Source organism: Metopolophium dirhodum, chromosome 4 (genome assembly GCF_019925205.1).
Source record: "Metopolophium dirhodum isolate CAU chromosome 4, ASM1992520v1, whole genome shotgun sequence".
Classification (NCBI taxonomy): domain Eukaryota; kingdom Metazoa; phylum Arthropoda; class Insecta; order Hemiptera; family Aphididae; genus Metopolophium; species Metopolophium dirhodum.
This window is the reverse complement of record NC_083563.1, coordinates 655,469-683,452: the sequence shown is the minus strand read 5'-3', so window position 1 is coordinate 683,452 and position 27,984 is coordinate 655,469. Positions and strand designations below refer to the sequence as shown.

The 27,984-nt window shown below is 30.9% G+C and overlaps 2 protein-coding genes and 1 pseudogene across 2 annotated transcripts in view; 2 read left to right on the top strand and 1 right to left on the bottom strand.

Annotated features, from left to right (window-relative positions):
- LOC132943223 (cell adhesion molecule Dscam2-like) overlaps positions 1 to 16,429 on the top strand; it is a 76,249-nt gene extending 59,820 nt beyond the window's left edge. The window contains exons 14-28 of the mRNA XM_061012113.1: positions 11 to 277; positions 334 to 615; positions 716 to 786; positions 2,209 to 2,440; positions 2,520 to 2,666; positions 3,153 to 3,311; positions 3,384 to 3,511; positions 3,579 to 3,735; positions 3,833 to 3,965; positions 4,040 to 4,449; positions 5,431 to 5,727; positions 7,432 to 7,603; positions 10,271 to 10,608; positions 12,734 to 12,892; positions 16,225 to 16,429. Of these exons, the coding sequence (XP_060868096.1) occupies positions 11 to 277; positions 334 to 615; positions 716 to 786; positions 2,209 to 2,440; positions 2,520 to 2,666; positions 3,153 to 3,311; positions 3,384 to 3,511; positions 3,579 to 3,735; positions 3,833 to 3,965; positions 4,040 to 4,449; positions 5,431 to 5,727; positions 7,432 to 7,603; positions 10,271 to 10,608; positions 12,734 to 12,892; positions 16,225 to 16,256 (2,984 nt within the window). The 3' untranslated portion in view covers positions 16,257 to 16,429. The remainder of the gene's footprint in view (positions 1 to 10; positions 278 to 333; positions 616 to 715; positions 787 to 2,208; positions 2,441 to 2,519; positions 2,667 to 3,152; positions 3,312 to 3,383; positions 3,512 to 3,578; positions 3,736 to 3,832; positions 3,966 to 4,039; positions 4,450 to 5,430; positions 5,728 to 7,431; positions 7,604 to 10,270; positions 10,609 to 12,733; positions 12,893 to 16,224) is intronic.
- Positions 16,430 to 16,483: 54 nt separating this feature from the next.
- LOC132943226 (SH3 domain-binding protein 5 homolog) lies at positions 16,484 to 27,791 on the bottom strand (annotated as a pseudogene).
- The window catches only part of LOC132943224 (sodium/hydrogen exchanger 9B2-like), a 29,306-nt gene continuing 20,530 nt past the window's right edge, over positions 19,209 to 27,984 (top strand). The window contains exons 1-2 of the mRNA XM_061012114.1: positions 19,209 to 19,317; positions 22,020 to 22,070. Of these exons, the coding sequence (XP_060868097.1) occupies positions 22,052 to 22,070 (19 nt within the window). The 5' untranslated portion in view covers positions 19,209 to 19,317; positions 22,020 to 22,051. The remainder of the gene's footprint in view (positions 19,318 to 22,019; positions 22,071 to 27,984) is intronic.

Below are 27,984 nucleotides of genomic sequence, written 5' to 3'. Positions count from 1 at the left end.
ATTTTCACAGTACCCGCTCATTTCAAAGAAAAATCTATTAATAAAAGTGGCGTGGTAGGAAGCAGAGTAGTTTTGACGTGTCAGGCGGAAGGTTCTAAGCCATTAAATATTGAATGGAGTCCCTCAGTAGAAAATATTAATACTAGAAATACGAACAAAGGGATAATATCAGAACTTTATTTAAATTCTTTACATAGTAGCCAAACAGGGATATATACATGTATGGCAACTAACTCGTATGGCTATGATCATATGACGATCAATTTAGTGGTTAGAGGTAAGGGAGTGTTTTTTAACGATATTTCTATGGCTAAAATCGATGTTGTTATTTAGAACCACCGGAATCTCCAAAGCAGTTAGATGTAGTGGACGCGGGTACTAGGTGGCTGGAATTTCGATGGGATTCGGTAAAAGCGCACGTGACTCATTATGTGCTTCAGATGTGCATTAATCTTTGTTCAGATTGGTCAAATTACACTATTGGTGGAAGTTTATCATACACTAAAATATCTTATTTAAAACCCGCTACGCAGTATACGACAAGAGTTATTGCCGTAAATGATTTCGGTTCAAGCAATCCAAGCCCCAATAACACCGTCACCACTCTGGAAGATGGTAAATTACTCCGATTATCTTCCAATACACACAAATCCTTTTTTTTTACTAATAACTAATAAAAAACAAATTCTAATACTATTGTAAATTATTATTTCAGAACCGAGTGCTCCTCCAAATAATGTGGAAGCCATTGATATTGATACAAATCAAGCGACAATTCGATGGAGAGTAAGTACATACCCATTAATTGATTTGATGAACGTATATCTCGTGGAAATATTACATAGAACAAAAATACATTTACGACCAACAAAATTAATATATTATTTAATACATTTTTGTTGACTAGAGGCGTAATTAGAATTTTTTAAGAAAGAGCATAGTTTTAATTATGCATAAATACATAATATATTATTAAATTATTAGATTACAATATTATAAGTATAAGTGGCACTCGTACCTATGGCGTACTGCAAGTTACACCTGCACGGTACACGTCTCTCATGACCCTCAAGTGGACAATTGATAATGCTCTCGTTTACAGTTTATTCTATCTCAGTCCATGCTGCCACCCTGCCTTTTAGGCATACAGTAACATAATAATACTCTACGCCTCTTGGCCACAAGATGCAAAGACAAACTATTTCCCACAGAAGAAAAAAAATGGAAGTTTTTCTTTAAGATTTTATGACTTATAATTTGCGATAAAAAAAATATTTTACAAGACTATAATAATTATTATAATATTAAACCTGAAAACCATTAATGAAAATATTATAAAAAATATTAGGTCTTAAAATAAAAATATCAAAACTGTTCGTTGACAGTAACTGTTGATAATCATTAATTTTCCAATTCACATTAAAATTAAAGTTATTTTTAATCCTATGATAATTCCTATAATTATAATCCTATAATCATATAAGCCATATAATTGAATCAATCTTAAAATATGGTTGTACGTATTATCAGTTATAACTTATACGTCTAGGCTCCTGAGCCTGGATTTATATATACATTTCAATATTATTTTTTAATTGCTTATCATATTATATGCTAATAGTGAACACAGTATTAAAGTTTTTTTCGAGAAAAATATATTAAATCTAAACACAAACTTTCAAATATTCTCATATGTTTTAGTTTTAAAGGATTTTTAAAAATGTTACTGCATATTTTAGTGTTTAATATTTTATAACAAAATGAAACATTTTTTTGGTAACGTTTGTTGATGAATGTTGAAGGAAAAAATTAAATATGTATTTAATGAAAAAACTTGTTTACAATTTTAAATATGAAAATGTATTTGTATTAAGTATAGATTTTCCCATTTATTTTTAACGGCATGCGTGTTTCAATTTTCATTCTTTAAAACCATATGCCATGCTTCTAAAATATTGACTGAGGTAATTTAAGTTATTGGCACACACTTTTTTTTATATTACATTTATTAGTAAACAATTATAGGTTAGGTTACGATTAATGTATTTGAGTGGATATTTTGACTTTTTAGTCCATATAATATATAATAATGGTTTTAGAGTATTTTTAGTAAATAATTCATTTGGAAACATAAAACGCATATCTAAAAATCAATAATTTGACAATTTTTTTCCCTAAAATATTTGTATAAAACAATGTGTTTATTAGCCTCCAGATAAAGACACGTGGAATGGCCAAATAACTTGCTACAAAGTATCATATGCAGATGTGAACGAAATAACAGAAGTATTCACAAAGACAACCCTCGGCTATGAACGATGTGAAATTCGAATCACCAACCTTAAGCCATTTACGACTTACAGGATTGCAGTGAGAGCTTTCAACAGCGTTGGACCCGGGCCAGATTCGGATTTTATACGTATCACGACCAACGAAGGAGGTAAAACAATTATGTTTGAAATGAACTTGTCAACTGTTGGTTTGAAAACGCACGCTAATCAATTAAAAATGTTGTGTAGTGCCAGAAGAACCCCCACAAAACGTTCAGTGTTCGCCGTTGACAGCAGAGTCATTGCGAATGAGCTGGGATCCACCGCCCATACAAAGTCATCACGGCACTATATTAGGATACAAAATACACTACAAAAAAGTGAATCCAAAATCAGGTAGAAAAGCAATAATGAAATACAAGCATCGGTGGAAATCGGAAAGTAGAGATTTTACCAGGTTCTTTTATGTCCTACTCAAATAACAAATAGTTATTATATTTTACCTTATAAATACATTTCATAGGAAAGGTACTAAAAATATTTTTTTAGAATAAATATTTTTTATATTTTGATTTTTGACAGAAAGAAAAAGTTCCCAACTTTCCATTAACTACTTGTGTAGTAATTGTGTAAACGCCAAACTAATATAAGATACAATGAGATATCCGATTGTACAAAACATAATATTATATTTTTAAATATTTTTAAAACAAAAAATATCCAAAGTATATTTTTTTACATACCTATGTTATAAAATTGTAATTATGCTTACAATCATTTTAATTTATTATCTCCTCCTAACAACCATAAATAACTGTACTTACCCGATTTTCACACACTGCAATAAACAACTGTTTAACCGGTCGTGTATTGAATGTACAGGCTCGTTTGTCTTAAACGAAATGAAAAAAACGACGAATTTGGAAACGAACTTGCACGCTCTAGACAAATACACGAACTACAGCGTACGGATTTTGGCGTACACCAAAGTCGGCGAAGGGGTGCAATCAAATCCTGTTTATTGTTTAACCGAACAAGACGGTAAGTCGCGGTCGTAATCAGCTGCAGCGGGTCGCTTATATTATGAGTTCTAACACCTATTTTCCATTGCAGTTCCCGGGCCTCCAGACAACGTGAAAGCTCTGACGGTGACGTCCAGTAGCATACTTGTGTCTTGGATGCAACCAAAACGGCCGAACGGCGTGATTATCAAGTACACCGTGTACGTAAAACACAATAAGGTATACAGTCGAAAAATCGTGTGTAGGAGGGGTAATAGCTAATACAAAGAATTCCGATGGTTTTTAGATAGTTGAGAAGGAAATCGTATTCGGCGACAAGAGTACAAAGATTGAAGTGAGGCGGCTCAAGGAGTTTCAACGGTACGAGTTTTGGGTGACCGCTTCGACCGTGGTTGGCGAAGGGCAGCCGAGTTTTCGGGTGAACCAGAGTCCAAATTCCAGAGGTAAGGATACACCTACGAACAATCCACGTCGTGCATTATAATATAGCAGACGTCTAAACGGATATAAAGTTTTAAAACACTCCCTGTCCGCCCACAGCACCAGCCAGAGTGGCGTCGTTCGGTGAACACGTGAACACCGTCGTCGGGTCCAAGTGCACGATCGAGTGTTACAAGGTGGGCATGCCGACGCCCGTCATCGTGTGGAAGGCACCAGAAAACATCGAGACCAAGTGAGTAGCAGTCTAGGCCCACGACGTTTAGTTGTATACCCCGTCGATCTCTGTACATATTTGTCGGTTCAAAGGGTGCTGTCCGACGGTAGTCTATCCGTGGGCCCCGTGGTCGACAAAAAATACTCGGGCAACTACACGTGCCACGTGGAGAACATATTTGGCAGGGATCAGATATCGTACACGGTCAACGTACTCTACCCTCCGTTGCCGCCCGAGTTCAGCGTAGACCCGGTATCGACCAGCGCCATTCGGGTCCAGTGGAAACCGGTCAAACAGGCGGACGCCGTGACCACAGCCTACGTGCTCAACTACCACACCGGCAACGAACCACAGCAAACCGTGGACGTGGATTCCGACCGGTTCGCGTACACGGTGGAACGCCTGAAGTGTGGTACCAAATACTCGGTTACCATGCAAACCGTGAACACGGTCGGCACGAGCGACGTAGGTCGCGTCGTAGAAGTGTTTACGAAAGGTGGAGGTAAATATTATGACGACGTTTCCGATGATAGATTTGCTTTTCTTAATTAAATGATAACCAGGCCCGGCTCAAGGGGTAGGCGACATAGACCCACGCCTAGGGCGGCACTTAAGTTGCACTTTAGTAAGAGGGCGGCATTTTCAAAATAATGATAATATTCTATTGTTAAGGGCGGCAAAATTTGATTTTGCCTAGTTCACTATTTTCGCTTGAGCCGGTCCTGATGATAACTCCGATGATTACAAAATATAGTGTAAAGTATCGAACGTAAAACTCATACCTATTACATATTTTCACGCACACCGATAATTATCGAAAAACGGTTATAGGTACTGCAAGTCGGGGAGAAGAATGACTTAACTCCATATTCGATAGTCGATACAGTTCAGTGTATACACAATAATAATTTTTAAGCATTTGATACTTCAAAATCATATACCAAGTTTACATGAGTTGTATTTTTTAATAAAATATTAAGTATAAAGACAAATGTAGGGAAAGCTAGGGTACAATTATTGTACAACTATCTATGTTATGATCATTATTACTCGTATATTATAATGTTGACAAAATTTGAAATTTTTACGTTTGATTGGATATACTTTCAATCAATAAAATAACATGTATGTATAAAAACTTAACTTTTACTACTGAATAAGTAAAAGTGCATTGAAAAAAAAACAAATCGTTCCAAAAATTGTATTGTGTCCCAATAAGTTCATAGGTAACGAATGTAACCTAATATCGGTATGTTTATTCAATTTTAGATATTTAGTTAATCTGTCTTAATATGTGTTATATTAAAAATAAAATGGCATACAAATAGAATAAAACAATACTTTGATATATAAAAAAAAAACACTATAGATACTGACCAAATTCACTGTTACTGGCATTTATAATATATGATTAAAAATACAATTTTTTTTTAATATTTTCCCCTGATACACTACTACAAAATAAAAATAATAATATTTCCAGTGCCCAAAGAACCTGACAAGGACACTGTGCTGTCCGTGAACTCGACCAGCGTCACGTTAACGTTCGGTTCGTGGCCGACGCAGATGTGCAACATACACTCGTTCACGTGTCAGTACGCGGCCAACGGTCGCGGCGGCGCGTGGGTCAAGTTTCCACGACAAAAACTGATCGGTGGCGACACGTTCACGGTTGGACAGCTGCAACCGGCCACCGTCTACACTGTCCGCGTGGTCGTGCACACCGAAGCCGGCGACACCTCGTGGGAGCACCGGTTTGCCACCCGCACAAAGACCGGAGGTAAGCGACTGACTGGCAGTGGCGACAGGTGTCTCTCCTACTCCTCCGCAGGGGCTTGATCCCCTCGTGTTTTTCCCCTGTCCTAAATAAAAACAATACCCCCCGCCCCAATTTATTTTCAACGGAGAAAACATAGAAATCCCGCTATTCCATACGAAATTCCTGCACACGCCACTTAGTGGTGACGAGTTAAAACCAGCACGTCCAATTCTATAGTATACCTAATATTACTACATGTACATCGTAAACGTATTCGTTGGGCGTCGCGACCAGTTAATGCCGATTTCCTGAGTGCCGATCGTTGTTCCAAGCTAGTATTTCGATAGGCAATACAACCTGCACGTGCCACGTGCGTGATAATAGTATGTTATTAGGACATTGCCTCGCGACCAATGATTGGGAAGGCGGTATATGGTTACCACTCAGCCCTCAGTCATCAAAGATAACAATACTATAATATTATATTATGATTTATGATACATTTATAGGTACACAACGATAAAAAGTAAATAATTTATTCATTTTTAATACCTATCAACAAATTGCATTTTACTTCAACTTTTAACTTTTCAAGTGTTGATTTAAATATTTTAAGTTACTATAGGTACCTAGGTACTTAATATATTTCAGAAAATCAGTTCATAGTTTATACTTATACTATGAAAGTTACAATATTATTTATGTTGACTACCTTTATTATCCTATGATAGTATGATACTTACGGAGTTACGCGTCTTACATTTTAAACTATTAAAATAATTAATGCAGGTAGGTAGGTAGGTAGGTGCCTTAACTGATTTATCGTATTCATTATAAAATTCCAGTTAAAACCACAAGTTTTTTAGAAGTTTTTTAGAAATAGGTACTATTGTATAGTTGTATTCTTATCGTAGAATGGCAATTTGAGGGTGTGAAGTTTTCAATAGGTCTCCAGTCTTCAGTATTTGGATATATTAGTATATTACTATATTTTAGTCTGTTGTAATTTTAACGGGTAATGTGTAGAAACCAACTTTTTGTAGAGAATACTACCTCCGCTTTCATAACTATTTTTTAAGTTTTCCGAACACTAAGTACCTACTACTCAGAGTTCTAATATTGCTCGTTAATATGTATTATTCACTATTCACATGAATAATAATTGCATAAAGTGCTGTAGTGCAGCTAGGTATACAAAATAAATTTACGTCATTCGGCCGAATTAATATTATTGCTATTTCCTAGTCCGACGGCTGATCGACTTTTCCAAATGCGTATAATCCAATTATTATTGTATTTTTATTGATCTCAAAAATAACCCGGCGCGCCGCGTCTAGGCCATTAGTTTGTATTTAATATTTTTAATATATTTTTTTTTTATCGAACAAAAATTTATATTAACAATCTGTATTTACAAGTAGTAAATTTAATGTGGTTTGATTGACGGGAGGGGGAAGTCGCCCAATGGTGGCACCCCTTAGGGGCCATTAGTTACGATAGTTACAATGTTTTAGGTGTGTCTATGGGGATGATACATTAGATGTATAGTAATGGAGCGACAATAATATGGTTTGTAGTTCCGACGATATTACAATATTTACAAATATTTACACGTCATGTCCTAATAGATATAAAAATAAATATTGTCATTATTATTATATTATAATATTATAACATATCTCCATATAACAATATCATTTACCGTGTTCTATAATAATATTGCAGGAGTGGTGCCGTTGGACTTGTACGGTAACGACGGTGGCGTCGACGGTGACGACGACGGCGGCGACTTGAGCATACCGAGTTTTGCGCAGATGCACAAATACGTACCGGCCGCCTCCGCGCTCGTTTGCGTCGTGTCGTTTTGCGTATGCATATGTGTCGTAGTTCAAAGAAGGTAAGAAAAAAAAGGAAACAAATAGAACGTTGCACAATAAACATACGTCACACCCACACCCACACACCCACACACACGCGTGCGTGCGTATGTAAATAAATATGTAGGTATATAATATTGTGTAATAGTTTACTAGAAAACCGATAAGGTTATTTGTTGAACGAAATACTTGAAAGCGTATTACAGACGAAAAATACAATTCTATAATATTATATATGGGTACCTTCGCGTTTAATATTGTGCTCTACAAGACAATCCGATTCAGATATTATATACACAGCCGGCGGCGGAGGTATTATATACGTATAATGATGCGCCTATAATACGCGTGTGTCGAAAACAAAATAAATATTAGATAGGACGTACCTGCGTGGCTATAATACAATAATAATATGTAAGCCCGTTAATCAATATACAGGGTGTTTCAAGAGTCTTCATCCGATTACGAACTGATATAGTTCGGCAACGGTTAATCGCAAGTTAGCAACCTATGTATTATTGCTTGACTGATTCGTAAAACTTGCCTATTTTAAGGATATATTTTATTTTATTTCACCCTTATATCTTCATTTATAAAATAAATATACATTTTTGAAATCGGATGAAGACTTTTGATACACCCTGTATATGTATATAGGGGTACCGCCATGTAGGTAGGCACGAGATAAACCGTCACCCACGTGCAGCGTGTCGCACAATTATTCTTATCGTCTGTTTGTACACTTGTGGAAATCGGCCTATACGTTTATTACATTTTTTATGAAACCAATAACCTTGTTTCAAAATACCTAGGTATATATATGTACTACTCACTACTACAACTAGTATGCAAAGACAGTCTAGTGTTGAGCAGGTGGTGTATTATTGAATTGTAGCAGTATTATTAATAATATTATACCATCATTACCTACCTAGTTATGATCATTTTTAAGTATAATCATGAACAGACTACTAATCTAAGTAAAATTTAAGTAAAATTTAAGATTGTAGAGCTGATGGTATATTATGTCCACATAACAGGCACACCTCGGAGAGTAAATACCCCTGTTTGTGATGGTAATCTTGGCAATTTTGATATTGATATCTTTGGATTTGAAGGGTACTTCTATTTTTATTTCGTTTGCTATTTAGAAGACAATTTATTATGAATATATGTTCGTTCTTATGAGAAAAGGTTTCAAGTGAACGATGAATAAAATAACAAGGTAGCTTGGTGACTAAATTAATGATATTTGACAGTTGACACGCATGTCTAAACGAATATCCTATTTCTTCAAGCGATATTGAATATCGGATGTTGAGAGTAAATTTCGAATAATGACCTCGAAAAAAAAATTTATGTCGTGTGGTTGTTATTAAGTGTGATCTTCGGATTTTTGTGATTTGAAAAAATCCAGTATCACTAATGATTTTTCACTTGGGTCTTAGAATTGGTTGAAGAAGATTTAAAAATAATTTCTTCAAGATATATTTTATATTCAAAATTACTAATCTCACCTTATTAAAATTTGAGACAATTCCGAGATTTTTTTAAATTTGTTCGATATTTTTAAAAATTGAATCAGAAGATTTTGTTGATCATAGTTTTATGCATTTTTATTTACAGTATAGAGAATCGATAAGGGAATGATTTGATGAAACAAATAAATGTTAAGATATTTTGTTTTTTTGAGAGCTGGAAGACGTAGTACGATAAAGTTTGTGATTATTTTTGTTGTGGAGTGTAGTGTTGATACCTTGAGATTTAAAACTGAGCCACTTGAAGCATTCTGTACACTAGTTTAATATGTTAGGCGAGTTCAGAGTTTTGTTGATAATGTGAAGTGAGTAATGGATTTAGTAAATAAGTTTTTATGGCATTATAAATTATGTATAGTTATAATCCACGAAAGTAAGTAATTATAATATATAGAAATTGAGATATTCGAAAAGCGCAATCCGTAGTCGCCATTGGGTTATGACGGTATTGGTTTGCACGAATATACATAGGTATATAATATTATAATATATCTTATTAATTAAACTGATCAATTAAAATATTATTGAAATCCCACGCGACATTGGTGGAATCAAAAACCTATTCTTCGTTAGCGAATGCGAAATTTTTGAGAGTATTTAAGAAAGACTTGGTTACTTTATTAACTTATTGACTATAGGTATCTACCTGGTTTTTAAATTGTTATTTTAATGACGAATGTTTCTCCCAAATAAATACTTTTCTTCCCCCCACCCAAATATCCCTATATTTCATAATTTATTCATATCTTTATAAGATTTTTGAGATTTCATGAGCGTGATACCGGCGTCTGAATATTTCAACACAATAAGGGACAACCATAATACCTATTTTCGTGGTGTTTTCAGTACATAATATCGTCACCCCTGGCTACCTGTTTGAATATAGAACAATTTAAAATCCAACGGGAAAGCCAAAATCCGGTGGTTTTCTACGACACGAGTGGAATATTTTCAACATGTTACGTGTATATATAGGTACCTCTATATATACAATATCACGACGTGTTATCGTCGTCGTGTATACCTATACCAAAACTATATGGGTACCGCGACGACCGCGGCAAACCCGTAACAACCGGAAGCGGATATAGGTGCCTATATATAAACTGCAGTGTTGACCGTGTGCGCGCGCGTTCGGTTTTTGTACAGGAAAAAAGACGGGGCGCAGTACTCGCGGAGGAGGAGGGCGAGCAGTTCGGCCGAGAGGAAGTGCAGTTACGAGGCGGACAAGCAGGTCGAGTACGCGACTTCCACGCTGCAGAGGAGCAAAAGGGACGATTCCGCGGACAAGATGTTCATGGGCGGCGGCGGCGGCGGCGGAAAGAGCATCGACTACGACGTGTGTCCGTACGCCACGTTCAGCGTCATGCAAACCACACCGTCCGGAAGTCGGACGCCCGCGCACCACAGGGCCCTGAGCCAGACTGATTGTTACGAAACGCCCGACCACAACGTCGTCCACGGTCTGCCGATCGACAAGTCCTACGGTGAGTGAGACGACCGCTGCACGCAGTGGCGGCTTGAACTTTTTTTTTCTTGACTCACATTTAATATTTTTACACCAAACCACCCTAAAAAATTTTTCACTGCTCTCCAAAAGGTGAGTTCATAGTTTTTTAGCGGATAAGTTATGCCAGTTATAGATATTTAATTGGTATACACAGTAAATATTATATAACCCTGTATCACCCCTGAACCATATAATAATTGTACTTATATATTACATATCAATATATGTATTTATATTCCATTCTTTACACATGCGGGTACCGGGGATTAACCGCTTAACCTAATGTTGGCTGTTACTGTACGACTTACGCTGATACACATGTAGTCCATATAGAGCTGAACATTATATTTCTAATTGAATTACCAACTTTTAAAACTTCTTCAAACTAACTTTCCCAACCACAGGACACCCACCCACCCACCCATTAATATTTCTATGAATCACATGATTCAAATATACCTCCTTCGAGCCGCCACTGGCTGCACGTACCTACGCCGCCAATGACTTGGTGTACATCGGTTGATATTTTTTTTTGTTTTAGAAATATTTGTGACAACGTAGGTATAGATACCATCACTATCGGACAACTATAGGAAGGCCAGCTCTTTATAGTTCAGCTCTAATTCAATATTGAATATTGAGAGGGATGTTAAAAAACAGAATACGTGTTAGATATGTAGCCAGTGTTGGGGGCATGGTCCCCATTAGATAGGCATACATAATTGTAGCACTCTCCAAAATGTAGGTCTATATATAGTTATTATAGCTGTTCCTAAACACTTAAACACATTTTAAAATATCGTTGAACCGGAATGCCAAGGGACCGAAAAAAAATCACTTTTATTCATAATGGGTAGGTAACATATTATTATAGCCATCTAGAAACCATCTTGAAACCTATAGCGGGAAAAATCCATTTAAATAAGCATAAATCCTATATATACATTTAAACATTAAATTATTACTGTAGGTAGGTAATTACTTGGTTTTCCGCTTTGCCATATTAATATATTATACATTTATACCTAGCCCCTAGGTACTGGTTGTCGACATTTTCAATATATTCGAAGAAGTTTTAATATTAAATTCGACAAATTAAAGTTGCGTGAACGGCTGGTGAATTTATTTTAACACTAAAATAATAAAAAAAAATAACGTATTGAGCATAATACTTAAAACACAATCATTTTTATAGATGTGCATAACACAGCAGTGTATAAAACGTGTATCGCTAAGAAAAGGGTGTCATGAGATTAATGAAAAGTTGAAAAACAAATATTAAATTAAAGAAAAAAACTGATGGTTTCGAGACATAATATGATATACGACGCTTTAAAAATAATTAAAATTACAGATTTAAGTAAATTAAGTCATAAGTTTTCAATATTCAGTTATTAACCTTCGCAGTTCGCACCTAACACAATACTATCAGAATTTTAATTTTTAATACCTACAAGTTTTATTTTAATAAGATTATAATACTTTTGAAAGCAAGACGATGAAATCATTTAATCGTAAATAAGATACTGAAATTAATTATGCAATCATTGTTTTGATAACAGATTTACTTTTAATAAAGACACAAAGTTTTTGAAACTAAGAAAATCTTATAGCCTATAGGCTGGTTATTTGGTAATTAAATTAAAACTACATCAATAACAAGAATGTATGATGTTTAAATGTAAGGAGATCAAATCATTAAATGAAAAAAGTTTTGACCTTGTAATCAAATTAATGAATGAGGTTTACTGAGTGCATAAAAGTCAAGGAAATTTAATCAAGAAAGTATCCGTTTTAATAAGTGAAAATGCAATAATAATTTATATTATATTATTATATTGATAAAAAAAAATCCACTATCTCTTAGACGCATTCAATTTTATAAAGTATTTTCAACATGTGATATGACAATAATAATATGTACCTATAATGTTGAATCGGTTTTTAACGGGACCAAAAATAAAATTCCTTTTCTGCAGATTTTCAATTTATACAATATTATGTTACTGGAAGTCTGTAAATAATTATCACCAACGAAAAAATAACGACCAACCAAGAGTTTATGGTTGCAAAATTTAAAAAATATTCATGTTTTTTTCCAGAAATTTCGTACATATCCAATCAACAGACGCTTCCTCTAACATCCGCTAAATCGTCAGCGTCGAGGAAAGTCATGACTCCGGTTCATTTCTTGACAGACATGGACGACGAACAGTGTCGCAAAATGATGGCGTCGAACACAGTCAGAAAACAGAGCTCAGGTGATGGTTATTAATAGGCATGGCTTCCTGCTGGTGATGGGCTGTTGGACCTGGAGTACAGCAGCCCGCTGAAATGAATTTGTAATTTTTGAAATTTTGATAGGAATGCTTATTTTATATTAAATAATGTTTTATGATATAAATGTACCCATATTATAATATTATATTAAGTAGAAAACGCGTATGGGACACTCCCTTATATTGGGTTGTATTATATTGTAAGTTTTGTATAGAGCCCAGTGGCACAGCTAAGATTTTAGGTTAGGGCTAAAAAAAGGGCTTTAGGAATTTAGGTTAGGTTAGGTTAAATTTAGGAATTTTAGGCTAAAAATTTTAAAATAAACAAAAGACAGCTCTAATAATAATTGGTCAATGGTCCGTAATTCGTGGAATTTATTTCAAATACCAAAATAATATTATATTCATATTTATTATTTTATTGTAAAATTTAAAAATAGGGTACTGTTAGTTAGGCTAGGGCAGTGGTTCCCAACCTTTTTGGTACTACGGACCACTAGGAGAACTTTCGATACGTCACGGACCACCTCAATTTTATACATTCTTTTTCTTACAAATAAGAATCAATTTTTTTTCACATATTTTAGAATTTTGATTATTATTATATGAATAAATAAAAAACAATGACATTCTTCATAAAAGGCTTTTAATAATGCTTATAATTGTTTTTTTTTATTAAAGTTTAAATCAATTAAAAATTTAATACAAACTAATATTCTTTTTGAAACGCTGAATAGTTATTCATTTCAACTTTACTTATCCACAAATCAATTTTACACATAAACGCTCGAAGTTTATCTTCAAATATGAATATATTTGCAGAGCCTTCCAGTTTATTATTTCCAGAGCCTTATAATTGCAAGTTAAGCTTGTTTAAAATATGTTCGAAGATATCGATAAGATAAGCCAGGTGTATTTCAAACTTATGATCACAAATACATTTCAATATTTTTTTTTAACCCAGCCGCTAGGGCCTTCATCAGTTTTGGGCCCGTGGCGTTTCCCACCTTGCTCATCCTGTATTTACGTTACTGATAGGGCTCTCAAAAACATTTAGTACAGAGGCCCACAATTTTTTGTGGTGAGGGGGGCTGTTAATAGGTATACTTTTTGGAGACGTCACATCATGACAAACAAACAATATTATTGAAGTAGGTACCTATCTCAGACACTAAACATATTATTACACCGCGGGCTTAATAATAATCAATATAACACTTAAAAAATAGATAAAGAAAAACAAATTTGATGTCGCCGTAAAACAATTAGGTACTTGTTATTATAAAATTACGTAATAAAACATATTTTAATTCTCTCTCAAGATTGGTTTAGTGTGTGGATTAAAAACATTTAGCTGGTATTAAATGTTTTTCCCGATCACATCGCGCTTGCCATTTTTCCGGTAGCAAATGTGGTAAACATTATACATTATACTCTGGACTCCGCGGAGTAGACGAGTATAGAGGTAGGTACCCACCTAGTTTTCTTAGTTGTGATTTTAATATTTTATATTAGTAGGTACTATGTGTACAATAAAAAAACATTATAATTACTAAATACGACGCACCTGGTTTTTATTAAATATTTTTAGGTTATATGTTATACCTACTTTTAAAAATCTCAATGTTTGAAACTTGAGACCCTCGCCAATTATTTATAATAGTGATCAGCAAATTTCCAAAACAATTTTGTTGATATTTTAGGAGTATTTCGAAAAACTCGAGACATTGCGTTTTTCACGTTATCCTATTGAATTTTCAATCGTCTTTCCTAGTTTCTTTTTTAAATGTATTATTTAAAAAACAATAAGCGACCTTTTTATCCTTCTTTTCTACACAAAAATAATTATGAACATGTACGTAAAATGGGAAATGTCACTATTTAAACAGCGGTAGGTATGACTAATGAGTGTTTATGTCTTATGCGTGTTACTTTTTCATGAAGTTGCGCACTTTGCCACTATCAGGTATTATAATATAAGCCAAGTAGGACGTAAAAAATGTTATTTTTACTAGATGACTAGGTAATTGGTGATATCATCGAGTAGGTATCGTTTAATGTTTTTGTTTATGTTAATATTCATTTACTGAATATAATACCTATACGATTTAATTTTTTTGATAAATACAAATATTATATGGATTTAAGATAATGTGTAGGTAGATTAAACCAAGTATACTTACATAATCTTTAAAATGTGTGTAGAGGACATAGAACTCTATAAATTGTTAAAATATTTTATTATTAGTGTATAAAAAAATAATATTGAAAAATCAATGTTATATCAAAATTAATAGAATATATTATATAATAATATATATTAATAGGTACCATTCAATAATATGGAAAGTATAGGTATTGTATTTATATATCCGTATGCTATACAGACTGCTGCAGTGCATGTTGTAAAATTAAAATAAACTTTTTTTGAAGATAGTTTTGAACATACATTTAGTTGGCAAAGAGGTTTTGACTAGTAGATTAAAATACAAAAAATAATGAATTTATAAATACTCATTTTTACTCAAGCTATATTATACATATATTGCAAGTCATTCTATTACACATAATATAGCGATGATATTTATGTTAGAATAAATATTATTTTTCAACACAATCTCATTATTTAATATTTTCCTAACAAAATTTTATATTTTATTAGAATTTAATGTTTAAAAAGACGGATTACACTTGTTCCACATTGATTAATTGACACTTTTTGTTGGTTGACAAAAAATCAGTAAACATAAAATGAAACTAAGAAAGTATTTGGCGACCAACCGATGATGAACCAGTGTAATATACTGGCTCGAGAGAAAATGGTATCCGCATGTGTTGTTTCTGTCTTAGAATGTGTTACATAGTAAATTTTACGATTGGCAGAACACGTGTATAGCTCAGTTAGTTTAAAAATTGGAGTTAATTGACCTCTTATAAAATCTAAAGGTAAGATTCTTAATTATTATCTAGGCAACCTTTTTATTATATTTTAATTTTAAAGTGAATTATGAGTATTTAAAAGTTGTAAATTGTTTGTACATCTTAAAATACTCATAACTCGCTTTAAAATGAAAATATAATAAAAATCCCATGTTGTTGCCTTTAGATTTTATAAGAGGTCAATTCACTCAAACTTTTACTAACTGAGCTACACTTGTTCTGCTGAGCATAACGCACTTGTAAGACGGAGACAACACATGTGGGTATCACTTCCTCTTAACATAACTGTTCATAAACTTTGTAGTAGAAATCACAATGATATTTTAGTAATAGAACCAATAATATTTTAAAACACTAAATATTTGCATTTTTAGAATCAAGAGGAGCACGAAGACACTACAATTAAGTTTATGAAATATAAGAAAATATTTGAAGAATAAAGAACGAAAATATAAATCGACTGTTGGACCATCATAGATTACTTTTATCATTTAACATGTTTTATACATAAGATATATATTATATTGAATTATGTTTTTTTCATAATAATTATAAACAATGTTATATTTAAAATTTATTTATAAAAATAAGTTACATATTAAGAAAAAAAAACATAAATAAAATAGAATGGCATTAGGAAATTATACTATATAATAAACTAAAAAAAAAAACATACATATTTTAATTTTGTTGTCATTTGGGTAACATTAACTCTGTAATGGAACAAAATTTTAAATAAATCACTGCTATCAAAATATGAAGTTGTTGTTTTATAATACCTACCTAATTATTAACGACATTAATTAGTTTGCAACATGGTAAATATTTACAATAGACTAAGATACTTAAAACATCATTGCTTTACTATAAACAAATATACATCCACATTGATTCAGACAGCCAATTAACATTAAGTTACCTACAATCTTAATTTAGTTACAATAGGATTAAATGATATTGTGCTCGATACTAGCTACCTTGGTTTACAATTTCCAAATAGGAAAAAATAAGTGAGAAATTATTATTAATCGATAAATCAACTTTAACGATAAGAACAAGAAAACATAACACTCGTTGAGACAAGGCTAACATACACAATTAGAATTCCTATCTCAATTCATCGCAGGTTAACATTTTCTCCTTTGGCCAGTTGAAAGCCTAACAATTTTTGATTTACACCAATTATGTACTAAACGGGTGATTGCTGTTGGGATTTTTCACACTCTTGTTTCAACATCATTCGATCCAATTTGTCAACAGTAGCATTTAACTCACTTTCCCAACCTTTGCGATCTTCCACGCCTTCAACCTCTTCAGTTCTTTTAACTTTCCATCATTAATGGTTTAGTAGCAAGATCACGTTACTTTTTGACGTAGTTGTTCCAGTTCCTGAAAAGAAACGAGACGAAATAAAATGATTAACCTTACACCCAGATGTGGTTTATTGAAAAAATTTATATACCATTGTCACTTGGGTATCATCATCAAAATCCAAGTCATCTGCATCACTCAAAAATAGAACTAGTATCCATTGATAGACTACCTAGGCTTCTTGAATCACATTTATCCAAATTCCAATCTAAATTGATATCTTCCATGCCATTGGCATCCTTTTTGTTATCTAGCTCTTGCCAGCTGTTGACCATAGGAGAAACTTCAGCACCAACACCAGGTTCTCGTGGACCTTGCAACGAACATTCCTGTTGAAGAATATATCAACATCGATTAATCTTCTTTTAAGATATTTAAGATAAATGTTGAAATAAAATGTAAGTACCATAAGTTTGTTGTTTTGTCGTTGAACATGAATTTCTTCAGAGATCTGTTCAAGCCTGTGCAAACACGCAGAATATTCTTGTTTAGCTCGTTGTACAGCATATCGGATTTGAATAATAGTATCCTTTTGTGCTGCTAATTGACCTTCACATAAATATTTTTCTTCGAAATATGGACGAGAAATAATGCTACGTTTAAACTTTTGCTCCAACATTTGAACCTAAAATTAAATGTTTAATTTAAGTGCATACCTAACAATCAATATTTTAAATATACCTTTTGTTCAGCAGCTTGGTAGAGAGCAGCTTTTCTTTGATGCTCACGTCCCACTTTCAGTCTTTTGATTTTCTGCTTCTGTTACCTATAAATAATAATGTTATTGATATTTGACTGAAATGTTTATTATACATTTAAATAAAAAGTCATCAATATTTAAATTTGTATATTCAAGTATCAGTAAGAGGTAAAAAAAATAATGATAATAATACACAATACTTAATGAATAATGAATACTATGATTCTTATTAAATTTAAATACCTTTAGAATAGCATTATTTAACATTTCTTGCCACGCACTATCAAATTTCCATTCATGTTGTTTACTAAGAAACCGGGCCTCAGCCAATGCCACAGTTTCTTTAGCAGCTTGATGAATTTCTAAAATGTATTAAATTAAATTTTACTTATAATACAGTTAAGACTATAATAATCTACTAATATTTTTATTTTAAGAATTATATATAGTTAATATATTATTTATTTGTACTTATTATACTTGCAGAGTAAGAAGGAAAAATATTTTTATTTTCATAACTAAGTATAATATATTATATTATGTAACCTATTTAAAAGCCAATACATAATTAGCTAATAAACTGTATAATATTAATATATATATTGAGTAATTTAATAGCTTTATACTGGTTTGCTTTGATAAAATTATAAATGGGAACAAATTAAATATTTTTAAAATAACTAGGTATTATTTATTTTTAAAACTTGAAACAATAACAAAATACAGGACACATTACAGTTATAAAATGATATTCCTAGTAACTGATTAAATTTGTACCTATTATTAGTATTACAAAGTTATGATTTTGAACATTTAATTTTCTAGCCAACTAGGCTTTTTTCAATAGAATAACTTTAGTTGATTGGTTAATGATTATTGAACAAATTTAACTTCCTTTCATTAATTAAAAATGAATACAGATAAGTGATAACACATTCTTATTGGATGTACAATAATCTACAAATATAAAATAATTAACAGATACATTATTAAATGAGCAAAGTACATTAAAAGTATCTTCATGGAAACACATTTCTGTTTTCAATTTTAATTAAAAAATGTAATGTACCTAATATAGAGTGTATACAATTTAATACATTTAAGACATAAAACAATATTTATATTCTATATAACATATTATTATAATTTTACAAGCCAACCAAAGAAGGTTTACCTATTAGATTACAAATTATTAATAAAATCTTTTTTTTTCTACTATTCATGATAAGATAAAAATGTACTTGAAAAGTCTCTTATTTGAAATACTGTATTGATTGATTTTAAAAAAATATACAGTATACAAACCAATATTGTAAGGATCAATATTATTTCTCTGGTGCATATTATTGTAATACAGCAGACCACACAGTAAAGTACTACAGTATTCAAGCGTTGGGTATGTATACAATATTCTAAAATTAATTAAAATATGTATTCAATAAATCAAATTTTAATATGAATATTTAACATGAAGCTTAGTGTTTATAAATTTGAATAAGAATATAATATAAAAATCTTGAACTTATGTAATGTAAGTACATATTTGTAAATAGGTAAGAAAAAATAACTAATAGGTACAAAAGTTAAGCAACTTAATTAATCATTTTAAATGTGTACAATTAAATTTCTGAATAACTTATTTGCACAGTTAATTATTTAGAATAGGTGGTTGTATATTTCTATTTTACGGGACACCCTTTTTATTTGCAATTTTTTTTTTTTTGAAACTTATGTAGTTAAGTATACAGTTATGACACTTCAAAGTTAGTATATAAAAAGTAGAGAAACTGATAAGAGTGGTTAAATGGCGATTACCCTGTGACCAACTTGAGGTGGTGTTGCATAGCAAGTCTATGGAATTTTCTTTTTTTTGTCCGAGCGCAGCAAGCAAAGGGGTGTCCCGATAAAGTAGAAAAGTTCCGAATAGGTAATATTATTTTATACACAAGTGCTAACCAGAGCAAAAATAAAATACATCCCTTAAATTATTATGACGTTTATAATATTATTAGAAAAGGTGGACACATATTCATCAGAAAAGCAGAATCAGTATTGCTGGTGATTTTAAACAAAGCATCTTCTTATTTAAAAAAAAAAATACCAAACCCACACAATTATGTTTGGAAAGAATAATTTATTCTTGGTTTTCAATTTAATGTTCTATGTTATGTCATATTGATTTTTATATGAGTTACACTATTTCTTCAATATACTCTAATATTACTAATAATTTTGTTTTTGTACATTAGAAAGATAGATTATCTGTACCAAGTACAAAAATATTTCATTAATTTCATATTGAAAATATTTTTTCAGATTTTTTTTCTATTAAATATGTATTGATTTAATGGTACTAAGGAAAATAATTTCTGAAAATTTTAATTTTATTGATCTTACCATTAGCTCGTTGGTATTTTACAGCTGCAATTTGACATTGTTGCTGAGAATGTTTTGAACATATTAAGAGCATCATAAAATGGTCGAGCTTTATCAATGCATGAACCTAGTTTGCGGGCTCGTACCTTCAATCTCCTAGAAGCTTCAGCCATCAACATTCTAAAATGTTGTATTCGCTTCCTAAGATAATATAACATATAGGTTAATTCACATAATAGTTTACATTTCTAAGAATTTTTTTCCATAGGTAAATTAAATTATTAAATATTGTATAAAATGTATTATTTAGTACAAAATAAATCAAATATACCTAATTAAGGAAATCAATAATTTAATTATTACAAGTATGGCATAAATTAACTATGATTGAATGATAGAAATAAAATAAGTTGATAGGGTGCTACTTATTATCAACTTCAAATATTTATTATTATTTGTTTATATTATTCTACCTAGTAGTAATTTACATTTTAAAAATAAATGAACATATTAACATTGTAATTTATATATTAAGCCTAACTTAATAATATAATATGCAATAGATGCATAAAACATAATAAGATATAATATTTCAACTGTTACCTAAATAATTTAGTTTAAATGCACGTATACTTACATCTAGTTCAATTTTCAAGTTTGTTTATATTGTCTGTGGATGAATTCAATTTTTCAAGTTCCAGCTTAAATAAAAACAAATAAATAAATATATTTTATCCGTACAACTAACTATGAAACCAATCATTACTTGAATTCTAGGATCTAAACTATCCTCTTCGTTGTACAGGGATGTGTCAGTCTCCTGATTACACTGTCCACTAGACGAGTCCATCGTTAAAACAACAAATGTCTTTGACCTGTTTAAAGCATTGTAGTTCAATAATAATATTAATAAATTTAAATTTAAAAGGATAATAAAATAAAATAAAAATAAAAAAAAAATGTCAAACAGTAAAAACTAAATTGACCGTGCCAATAATTGTATTAGAGTATCTTTTATTATTATTTTTTTTATCATGATAAAGGAATTCGTGATAACAAGACGATAATGAAATACAAACATCAAACGTAACCGACGTTGCGGTTTAAACCGTGTTTCTCTTGACCTCGACCCGCAACTACAAAGCACAAAGCACAAAGACAAACCGTTAGTCCGTTACCACTTTACTAGTTACTACTTACTACATCATTCTCTTCACTCTTCAGTTTCATATACTTTCATTTTAGTCTTCAATTTTAATTTGAATAATTTAATATTAATTTTTAACGTTGTACGTCCGGCGTGTACCTATCGTTAATTTTAATGTAATAATATGTATGTAGGTATTTAAATTAGTAACTGCCATTGCCCATCCTATCACGGATTCGGCACGATGATGGTCGATGACATCAAAAAGATTTATTTTTTCACATTATAATATTATCGTTATAGCAACTAACGATACCTATTTATAAGTACTTACAGCACCTATTTATTACATTATGTCTGATTATTATTATTATAATATTATCATCGAGTAGGTATAAAAACGAAACAATTAATATTAGATATATGAAAATAACATTGTGCCTGTATAATACTCATTAAAAATTATTAATTACAATTTACAATATCAGTCTTAGTAGTTGTGTTCTACCGACCGTATTGTGTAATAATAATTATACCTACTTTGTCTAACCCAGTTGTTTATACTTTGTTTGCAGAAAATAATACGGCATCGGAGTAATTCGAAACAATGGATAAACCCTTAATAGGTATGTTACCTACATTCTGATAAATTGCAATTTTGTGATCTGTGTTTGTTTGCTTGTTTGTGTATAAAATATGTACATAACATTATTTATATAATATCATAATACACAGTTGTCTTTGTATGTCAAACTATCGACTCACTCACAAGTCGCCACACATTTTTAGCCGACTACGAAAGAATTTACCAACGGTTATTATCAAAACCTTAAACCTAACACTGTTTGTCTAATGATACAGGTATATCATTATACTATTATAGATTAATAAATATCAGTAAATCATGTAGCCACGCATAAGCGTACAATAAGGTGGTCTAACGACTAAGGAGGCTATATAGCCCGCCTGGAATTATGTGTAACCCCCTCAATCCCGTAAATTTTTTTTTTAGTTACATTTTTGGATATATGTTGTGCACCAGAAACATAATAGGCTATGCTCTCCCCCCTACATAAATTCATCACGATACGCATGTGTATCCATGTGGGTACATATTGTGTTTAGGACATTTAGGTAGTAAGAATTGTATTGTATAAAACGGTATTAAAATGAATTATAGAATTAATAGGACTAACGTGATACCTATCGGCTGGTTCTATAGGTCACTTTGTAGTTCGAACGGTCAGGTAAAAAGGTACATTGCAAAACGCGGACACTTTGTACTATTATATACCTACTGCATAATTGCATAAAGTCTATATATTGTAAATATAAGTTTAAGTTATATACTAAGGAACTAAGTAACGATAGGGAAGCATGGAGAACTACAGAAAACCAATCAAACGATTATAACTCATAAGTAGTAAGTATATAATTATTTTCAAAACAAAAGTATGATATTTAATTTTTAAAAACGGACTTGTGCCCTTTTTCACAAACATCGTCTATATGGCATATAATGTCAATTTATTATTAAAATGTAAAAATTAAAATTAAATAAAAAGTCGATTAAAAATGTTTTAAAATATTATAGTACCTATATTAACAATAGTCAAAATAATCAGTTTTTTTAATTAACTGGTTAGATAACAGCCAAATATTACTTCGTGTTATAATATATTTGTAATTAATTTAGGAACTCGAGGGTAAAAAGTAAACATTTTAAAAAAGAGCGTAAATCAACAATCATATTAAAATGTTGACAAAATTAATTATGTAAGAAGCCAAGAAAACGACCGGCCCACGAGTCATAACTTATTATAAACATCGAATTAGGTATATAATATATATTAAGTAAGTATAAACACGATACACGAATACCTAATCTTGAATATTTCATTGCATAATTGTTATGTAAAGAACTTCACGAAATTGAAAATACCAAAAATATAAGATATGTATTACACTATTACATTAATTATTCAACCAAACATGTTGTTTTATTTTTATCTTATCCGTATTTTGTTATTTGACTAAGCGGTCTACTCTCAAAAAACGGTTTACAGATAAGAACTTATCTTGTACTTTTATTCTTCCGTAATATTATATGCCTCAGAAAGACACAACTTACTACTTAGTACTTACTTTAACTATGAATCGGTGCAAACTATACAAATATAACAATGTTGAGTCCTAGGATTATTTTTAGTAACTAGGTACCTATAGGTTAGTATAGGTAGTATACTTATACAGAGACAACCAGCCAACCACGTGATATCATTCATATAATTTTCAAATTAATAAACAACACATTTTATAGGTAGGTATAGGCCGGGAAATTTTGGTTTTATTTGTACCGTCGGTATTTCAACTATTAACGATATTACCTATATTCTACACTCTAGTTTACAAGGTGTGACTAAATCATACATACCTACTATATTCACTCATTAATCACATTTTTCAGAATAAACATAAAACCAAAACTTTTTTTAATTTTTAACCATACCTGTAGAATTTTTTGTTACAGACAGTCCTATTTGAATATGGGAAGGAAGATGTTTTGTTCTTAAATTCTGACGGGACTCAGTATTTAAACATAGAATCAATAAGTATCATATTTTAAATTTCACAGGACTCAATTCGTTCTAAAAGGTTTTATTGGAACTCGTCGTAAATGATTCTGTTTGAGAATTCCGAGCTTCCGTAATATTTTTTAAATGTTTCCTGATTATTCTTAATGGACTTGGGACGAATGCTACAACCCCCCCCCCCCCCCACCATCCAAAAACATACCATTTAGATCCATTTAACTACCAAAAACCACTCTTAATCTTGATGATTGAAGCACTGATTTTTCTCCAAAGGTTAGGTTAGGTTAGGTTATGTCAGACGGAAAAATTACTAAATAAATATTAGGTACCTATGTATGAAAAATCTCACAGTAAAGTATAAACCATTATATTTGCATTTTCTTCGCTTAGAATCTCAAAATCTTATAACAAGTTGAATTAAATATTAATGGATACCTACTAATATTTAGTTATTAGTTATTATAATAATAGGTAAATTATAAGTGGTGACGTGGTGTTATACTACTTGGACAATGGCATTTATAAAAATTGTTCCATGGATATCGGTGGATTTCTCATGCACTTAAACTTAAAAAACTACTAAGAAAAATACCGTCCAGGCTTTTTATCCTATCTGTGAGAATACTATATTAGATTATAAACGAATATTTCTATCCAAAAAAAAACAGAAAAAGATAATAAAAATAAAATAGAGAAATTAAAAAATAAACTATTATTTTAAATTACATAAAATATAAATACGGTTATGAATATACACTGAAATTACATTTTTGTTTTATTATTACAGTCAAGTCTCGATAACTTTAAAACTTCGATGACTCGAATTTTTTTCTTGCTCTTAAAATGTTTTTAAGTTGTGCTTGATGTATATAACTCGAAAAACACATAAGTCTAATTTATTTTTATTCTCCTTGAGACTTGACTGTATATTACACAATATCGTCTATCTGTATACGAAATTAAAAAAATAGTTAATAGGATATAAAACTTGAAAATTTAGCTCTTAAATTGTATACCTACTCAATTGTAGAAAAAAAAACTTACAGGTTTCATTGATTCGCTTGTATTTTATATGTAGTAAATGTTTTGGGAAAATCATTTCAATAGTTGATTGTTTGTAAACGTATTGAAATGAATATTTGCAACGAAAATAAAACATTATTTTGATTTAAAAAAACTGTTGATTTATGAAGTATGTTTAAATATTTGTATAGCCATATATAATAAGTCATATATGTTATTAATGTGAGTAAAACTATAAAATACATTCACAGTAAAATGAATAGAAAATATTATGAACTAAATACCTACCTCTCCGTTTTTATCACACAAATGCAATGTTCTTATCTACATTTTTTTTAAAAACTTACTATTCAGGAGGGATTGCATTAATTAAAATTTTGACAATGGCAATCATGCAATTATTTATTTTCGTTATAAAGGTGGCTAGGTATAATCTACAATAATGTACATGTTTATATTTTTATTATATTACGTCATTTTACTTTGACTTATGGACTGCGCAGTGGCGCTACCTGGGGAAACCCCCACGCTTAAGATGTATTTGAGTTTTTCTATCTGGTGATACAACTCGAAAACCCCACCCAGCCACCACTTCAATAAATTACTGCTTGCGACACTGGCTTTAGATAATATTTAAATCGTATCTTATACACTGCTTCATTTGTATAATGCTAAATGATATATAAATAGCTAAATAAGAATATTACATTAAATAAAAATGGATGACATCATTTGTTTTAATTCAAAAATAATAGCTGAGGTCATTCGTACTTACATTATCTCAGTATTACCTATTACTTGTTATCACCAACGCAAAAACCACTTCATATTATGTCCGAGGATACTTATTTGTTGTAATATAAATTATAATGTGAACTACCATAATATAGGTATAGGTACTTCATAGTTATTAAAAGATGTCATGCTATTCAGGCCTATCGTTTTCGGGGGACAAATATCAAAGCATAAAGTTAGCTGCTAAGTAGTTAGCACTAAGTAGCACATCCATATTCCATAAGCATAACAAACACATATGAAACATATCTAACAATTGTGTTGGTAACTCGTTGGACTATATGTGAATCTAAAGCCCCCCCCCCCCCCACCCCCCAAAAAATTATTAAAACTATTTATTTTTTATATTAGAGTATACATTATTTTAATATATATTGTTTCGTCCCTAATATATTAAAAAGATAATATTTTCTATAATTTTCAGAATCTATTCTGAGCGGAGCGAAAGATTGTATTGATTTTACAATGATGTGTGTTTTTTTTTCTGTCTGTCATCAACATTTTAGGTAGCACAAATGCTCCGATTTTCGAGATCGGCATCTTTTCTGATAAAAAAGTGAATTTAATTGGTTTTTTTAGTAGGTCAAAATTGAAAATTACAAGCGTCAAAAAAATATTTAATGGAAGTTCAAAATTATCAAAGACACATAGGCTTAATTATTTTCTATATGCAATTTTATTGAAGTTCAAATGTTGACAACATTTCGAAAATGTTCAAACTATTTTTCAGTTAGAAATGCATGAATATGTTTTCTTTTTATAGCTAACATGATAATATTTTTAAACAATTTTGAGCTATTTATAGCCATATGACATTTTTTAAATGTTGTAAATTATTTTTTAGTTGAAAATTCGTAAAAGTTTTTTTTCATAGCTATAACATAAGAAATTTTAACATAAAGTTCCCAACAAGTTTTTCTACCTCTATCGAAAAGAAAAACTCCACCAGAAAATCACCCTTTTTATACACATAGAAACAATATATATTCAGTTTAATATGCATTGTTAGGTATTTTTAAATAATGATTTCTTAGGCTCATTTCACAGTTAATAAAAATTGTTACCGACAATAATTAAGTAAGGAGAACAGTACTGCTGTACAGTATTAGTTGTCAAGTATGTAATTTTATTGGATATGTTTTATCTGAATTCAATCATAAACCGATGCATTCGTAAAAAAATATTCTGAGCGAAGACGTTGTTTTTCTAAAATACTATAGTATAAATAATTAAATTTAATAAATAAAAGAAAAATAATAAAAATAATAAAAATCAAAAATATCTCATGGCTATAAATATCGAAACTTTCCTGTAAACTTTTTTTTTTGGTAAAGGTAGAACAATTTGTGTGGAATATTCTATTAGAAGTTGAAAATCGAAACATTATTTAGCCTACTTATCGTTCACTGACATAAAAATAATTTTTTTTTTTTAAAACACATCAGTGTAAATTAATCGCTCCGCTCAGAATCTATAATATAATATGTTGGAGAATTTGGATGGAATAATTAAATGTTAAATTAAGAGTGATGGTGATAGAGAAAGGGCAGGTGACTGACTATAAGTAAGTTAGGGCCACTGTGATTTTCTCGGCCTTTTTTTCTCCCGGTCCGTCACTGTGAGCTACCTACTCAGATCGTATTCTGTGTAATACATTAATTTTTAATAGAAAGTTTCACAGCCACGCCATAATTTGAAATTTGTTCATTTAATACAGGTAATAAATATAATAAACTAGTATTAAGCACAAAAATACCATAATATGCGTTATTTTAGCAAACGGATATTCAGCCATTGATAATATCAGGCTGAGTCTGGTATAAGTACTTACATTACGTAGGTAATGCTGGAATGTATATAACTGTTCTCTTGACATGGTGTGTTTTTAATTTTTTTATTCATGTACGAATAAATAAAATAATATAATGTGTTAGAACTTACAGTCCAATTGAAACTAACTTAGGTAGGTTTAAATTTATTTATTTGTTGATAAGAAAATTAAACAGATTGTTTCAATGCAGTTTGTTAAATATAAGACTTAAGAAATTCAATGAATATATAGTTAATGTACTTAATCTATTATACGTTAAATGCTGTCTAAATACCTATAGGTATTCTAAACGGTTTT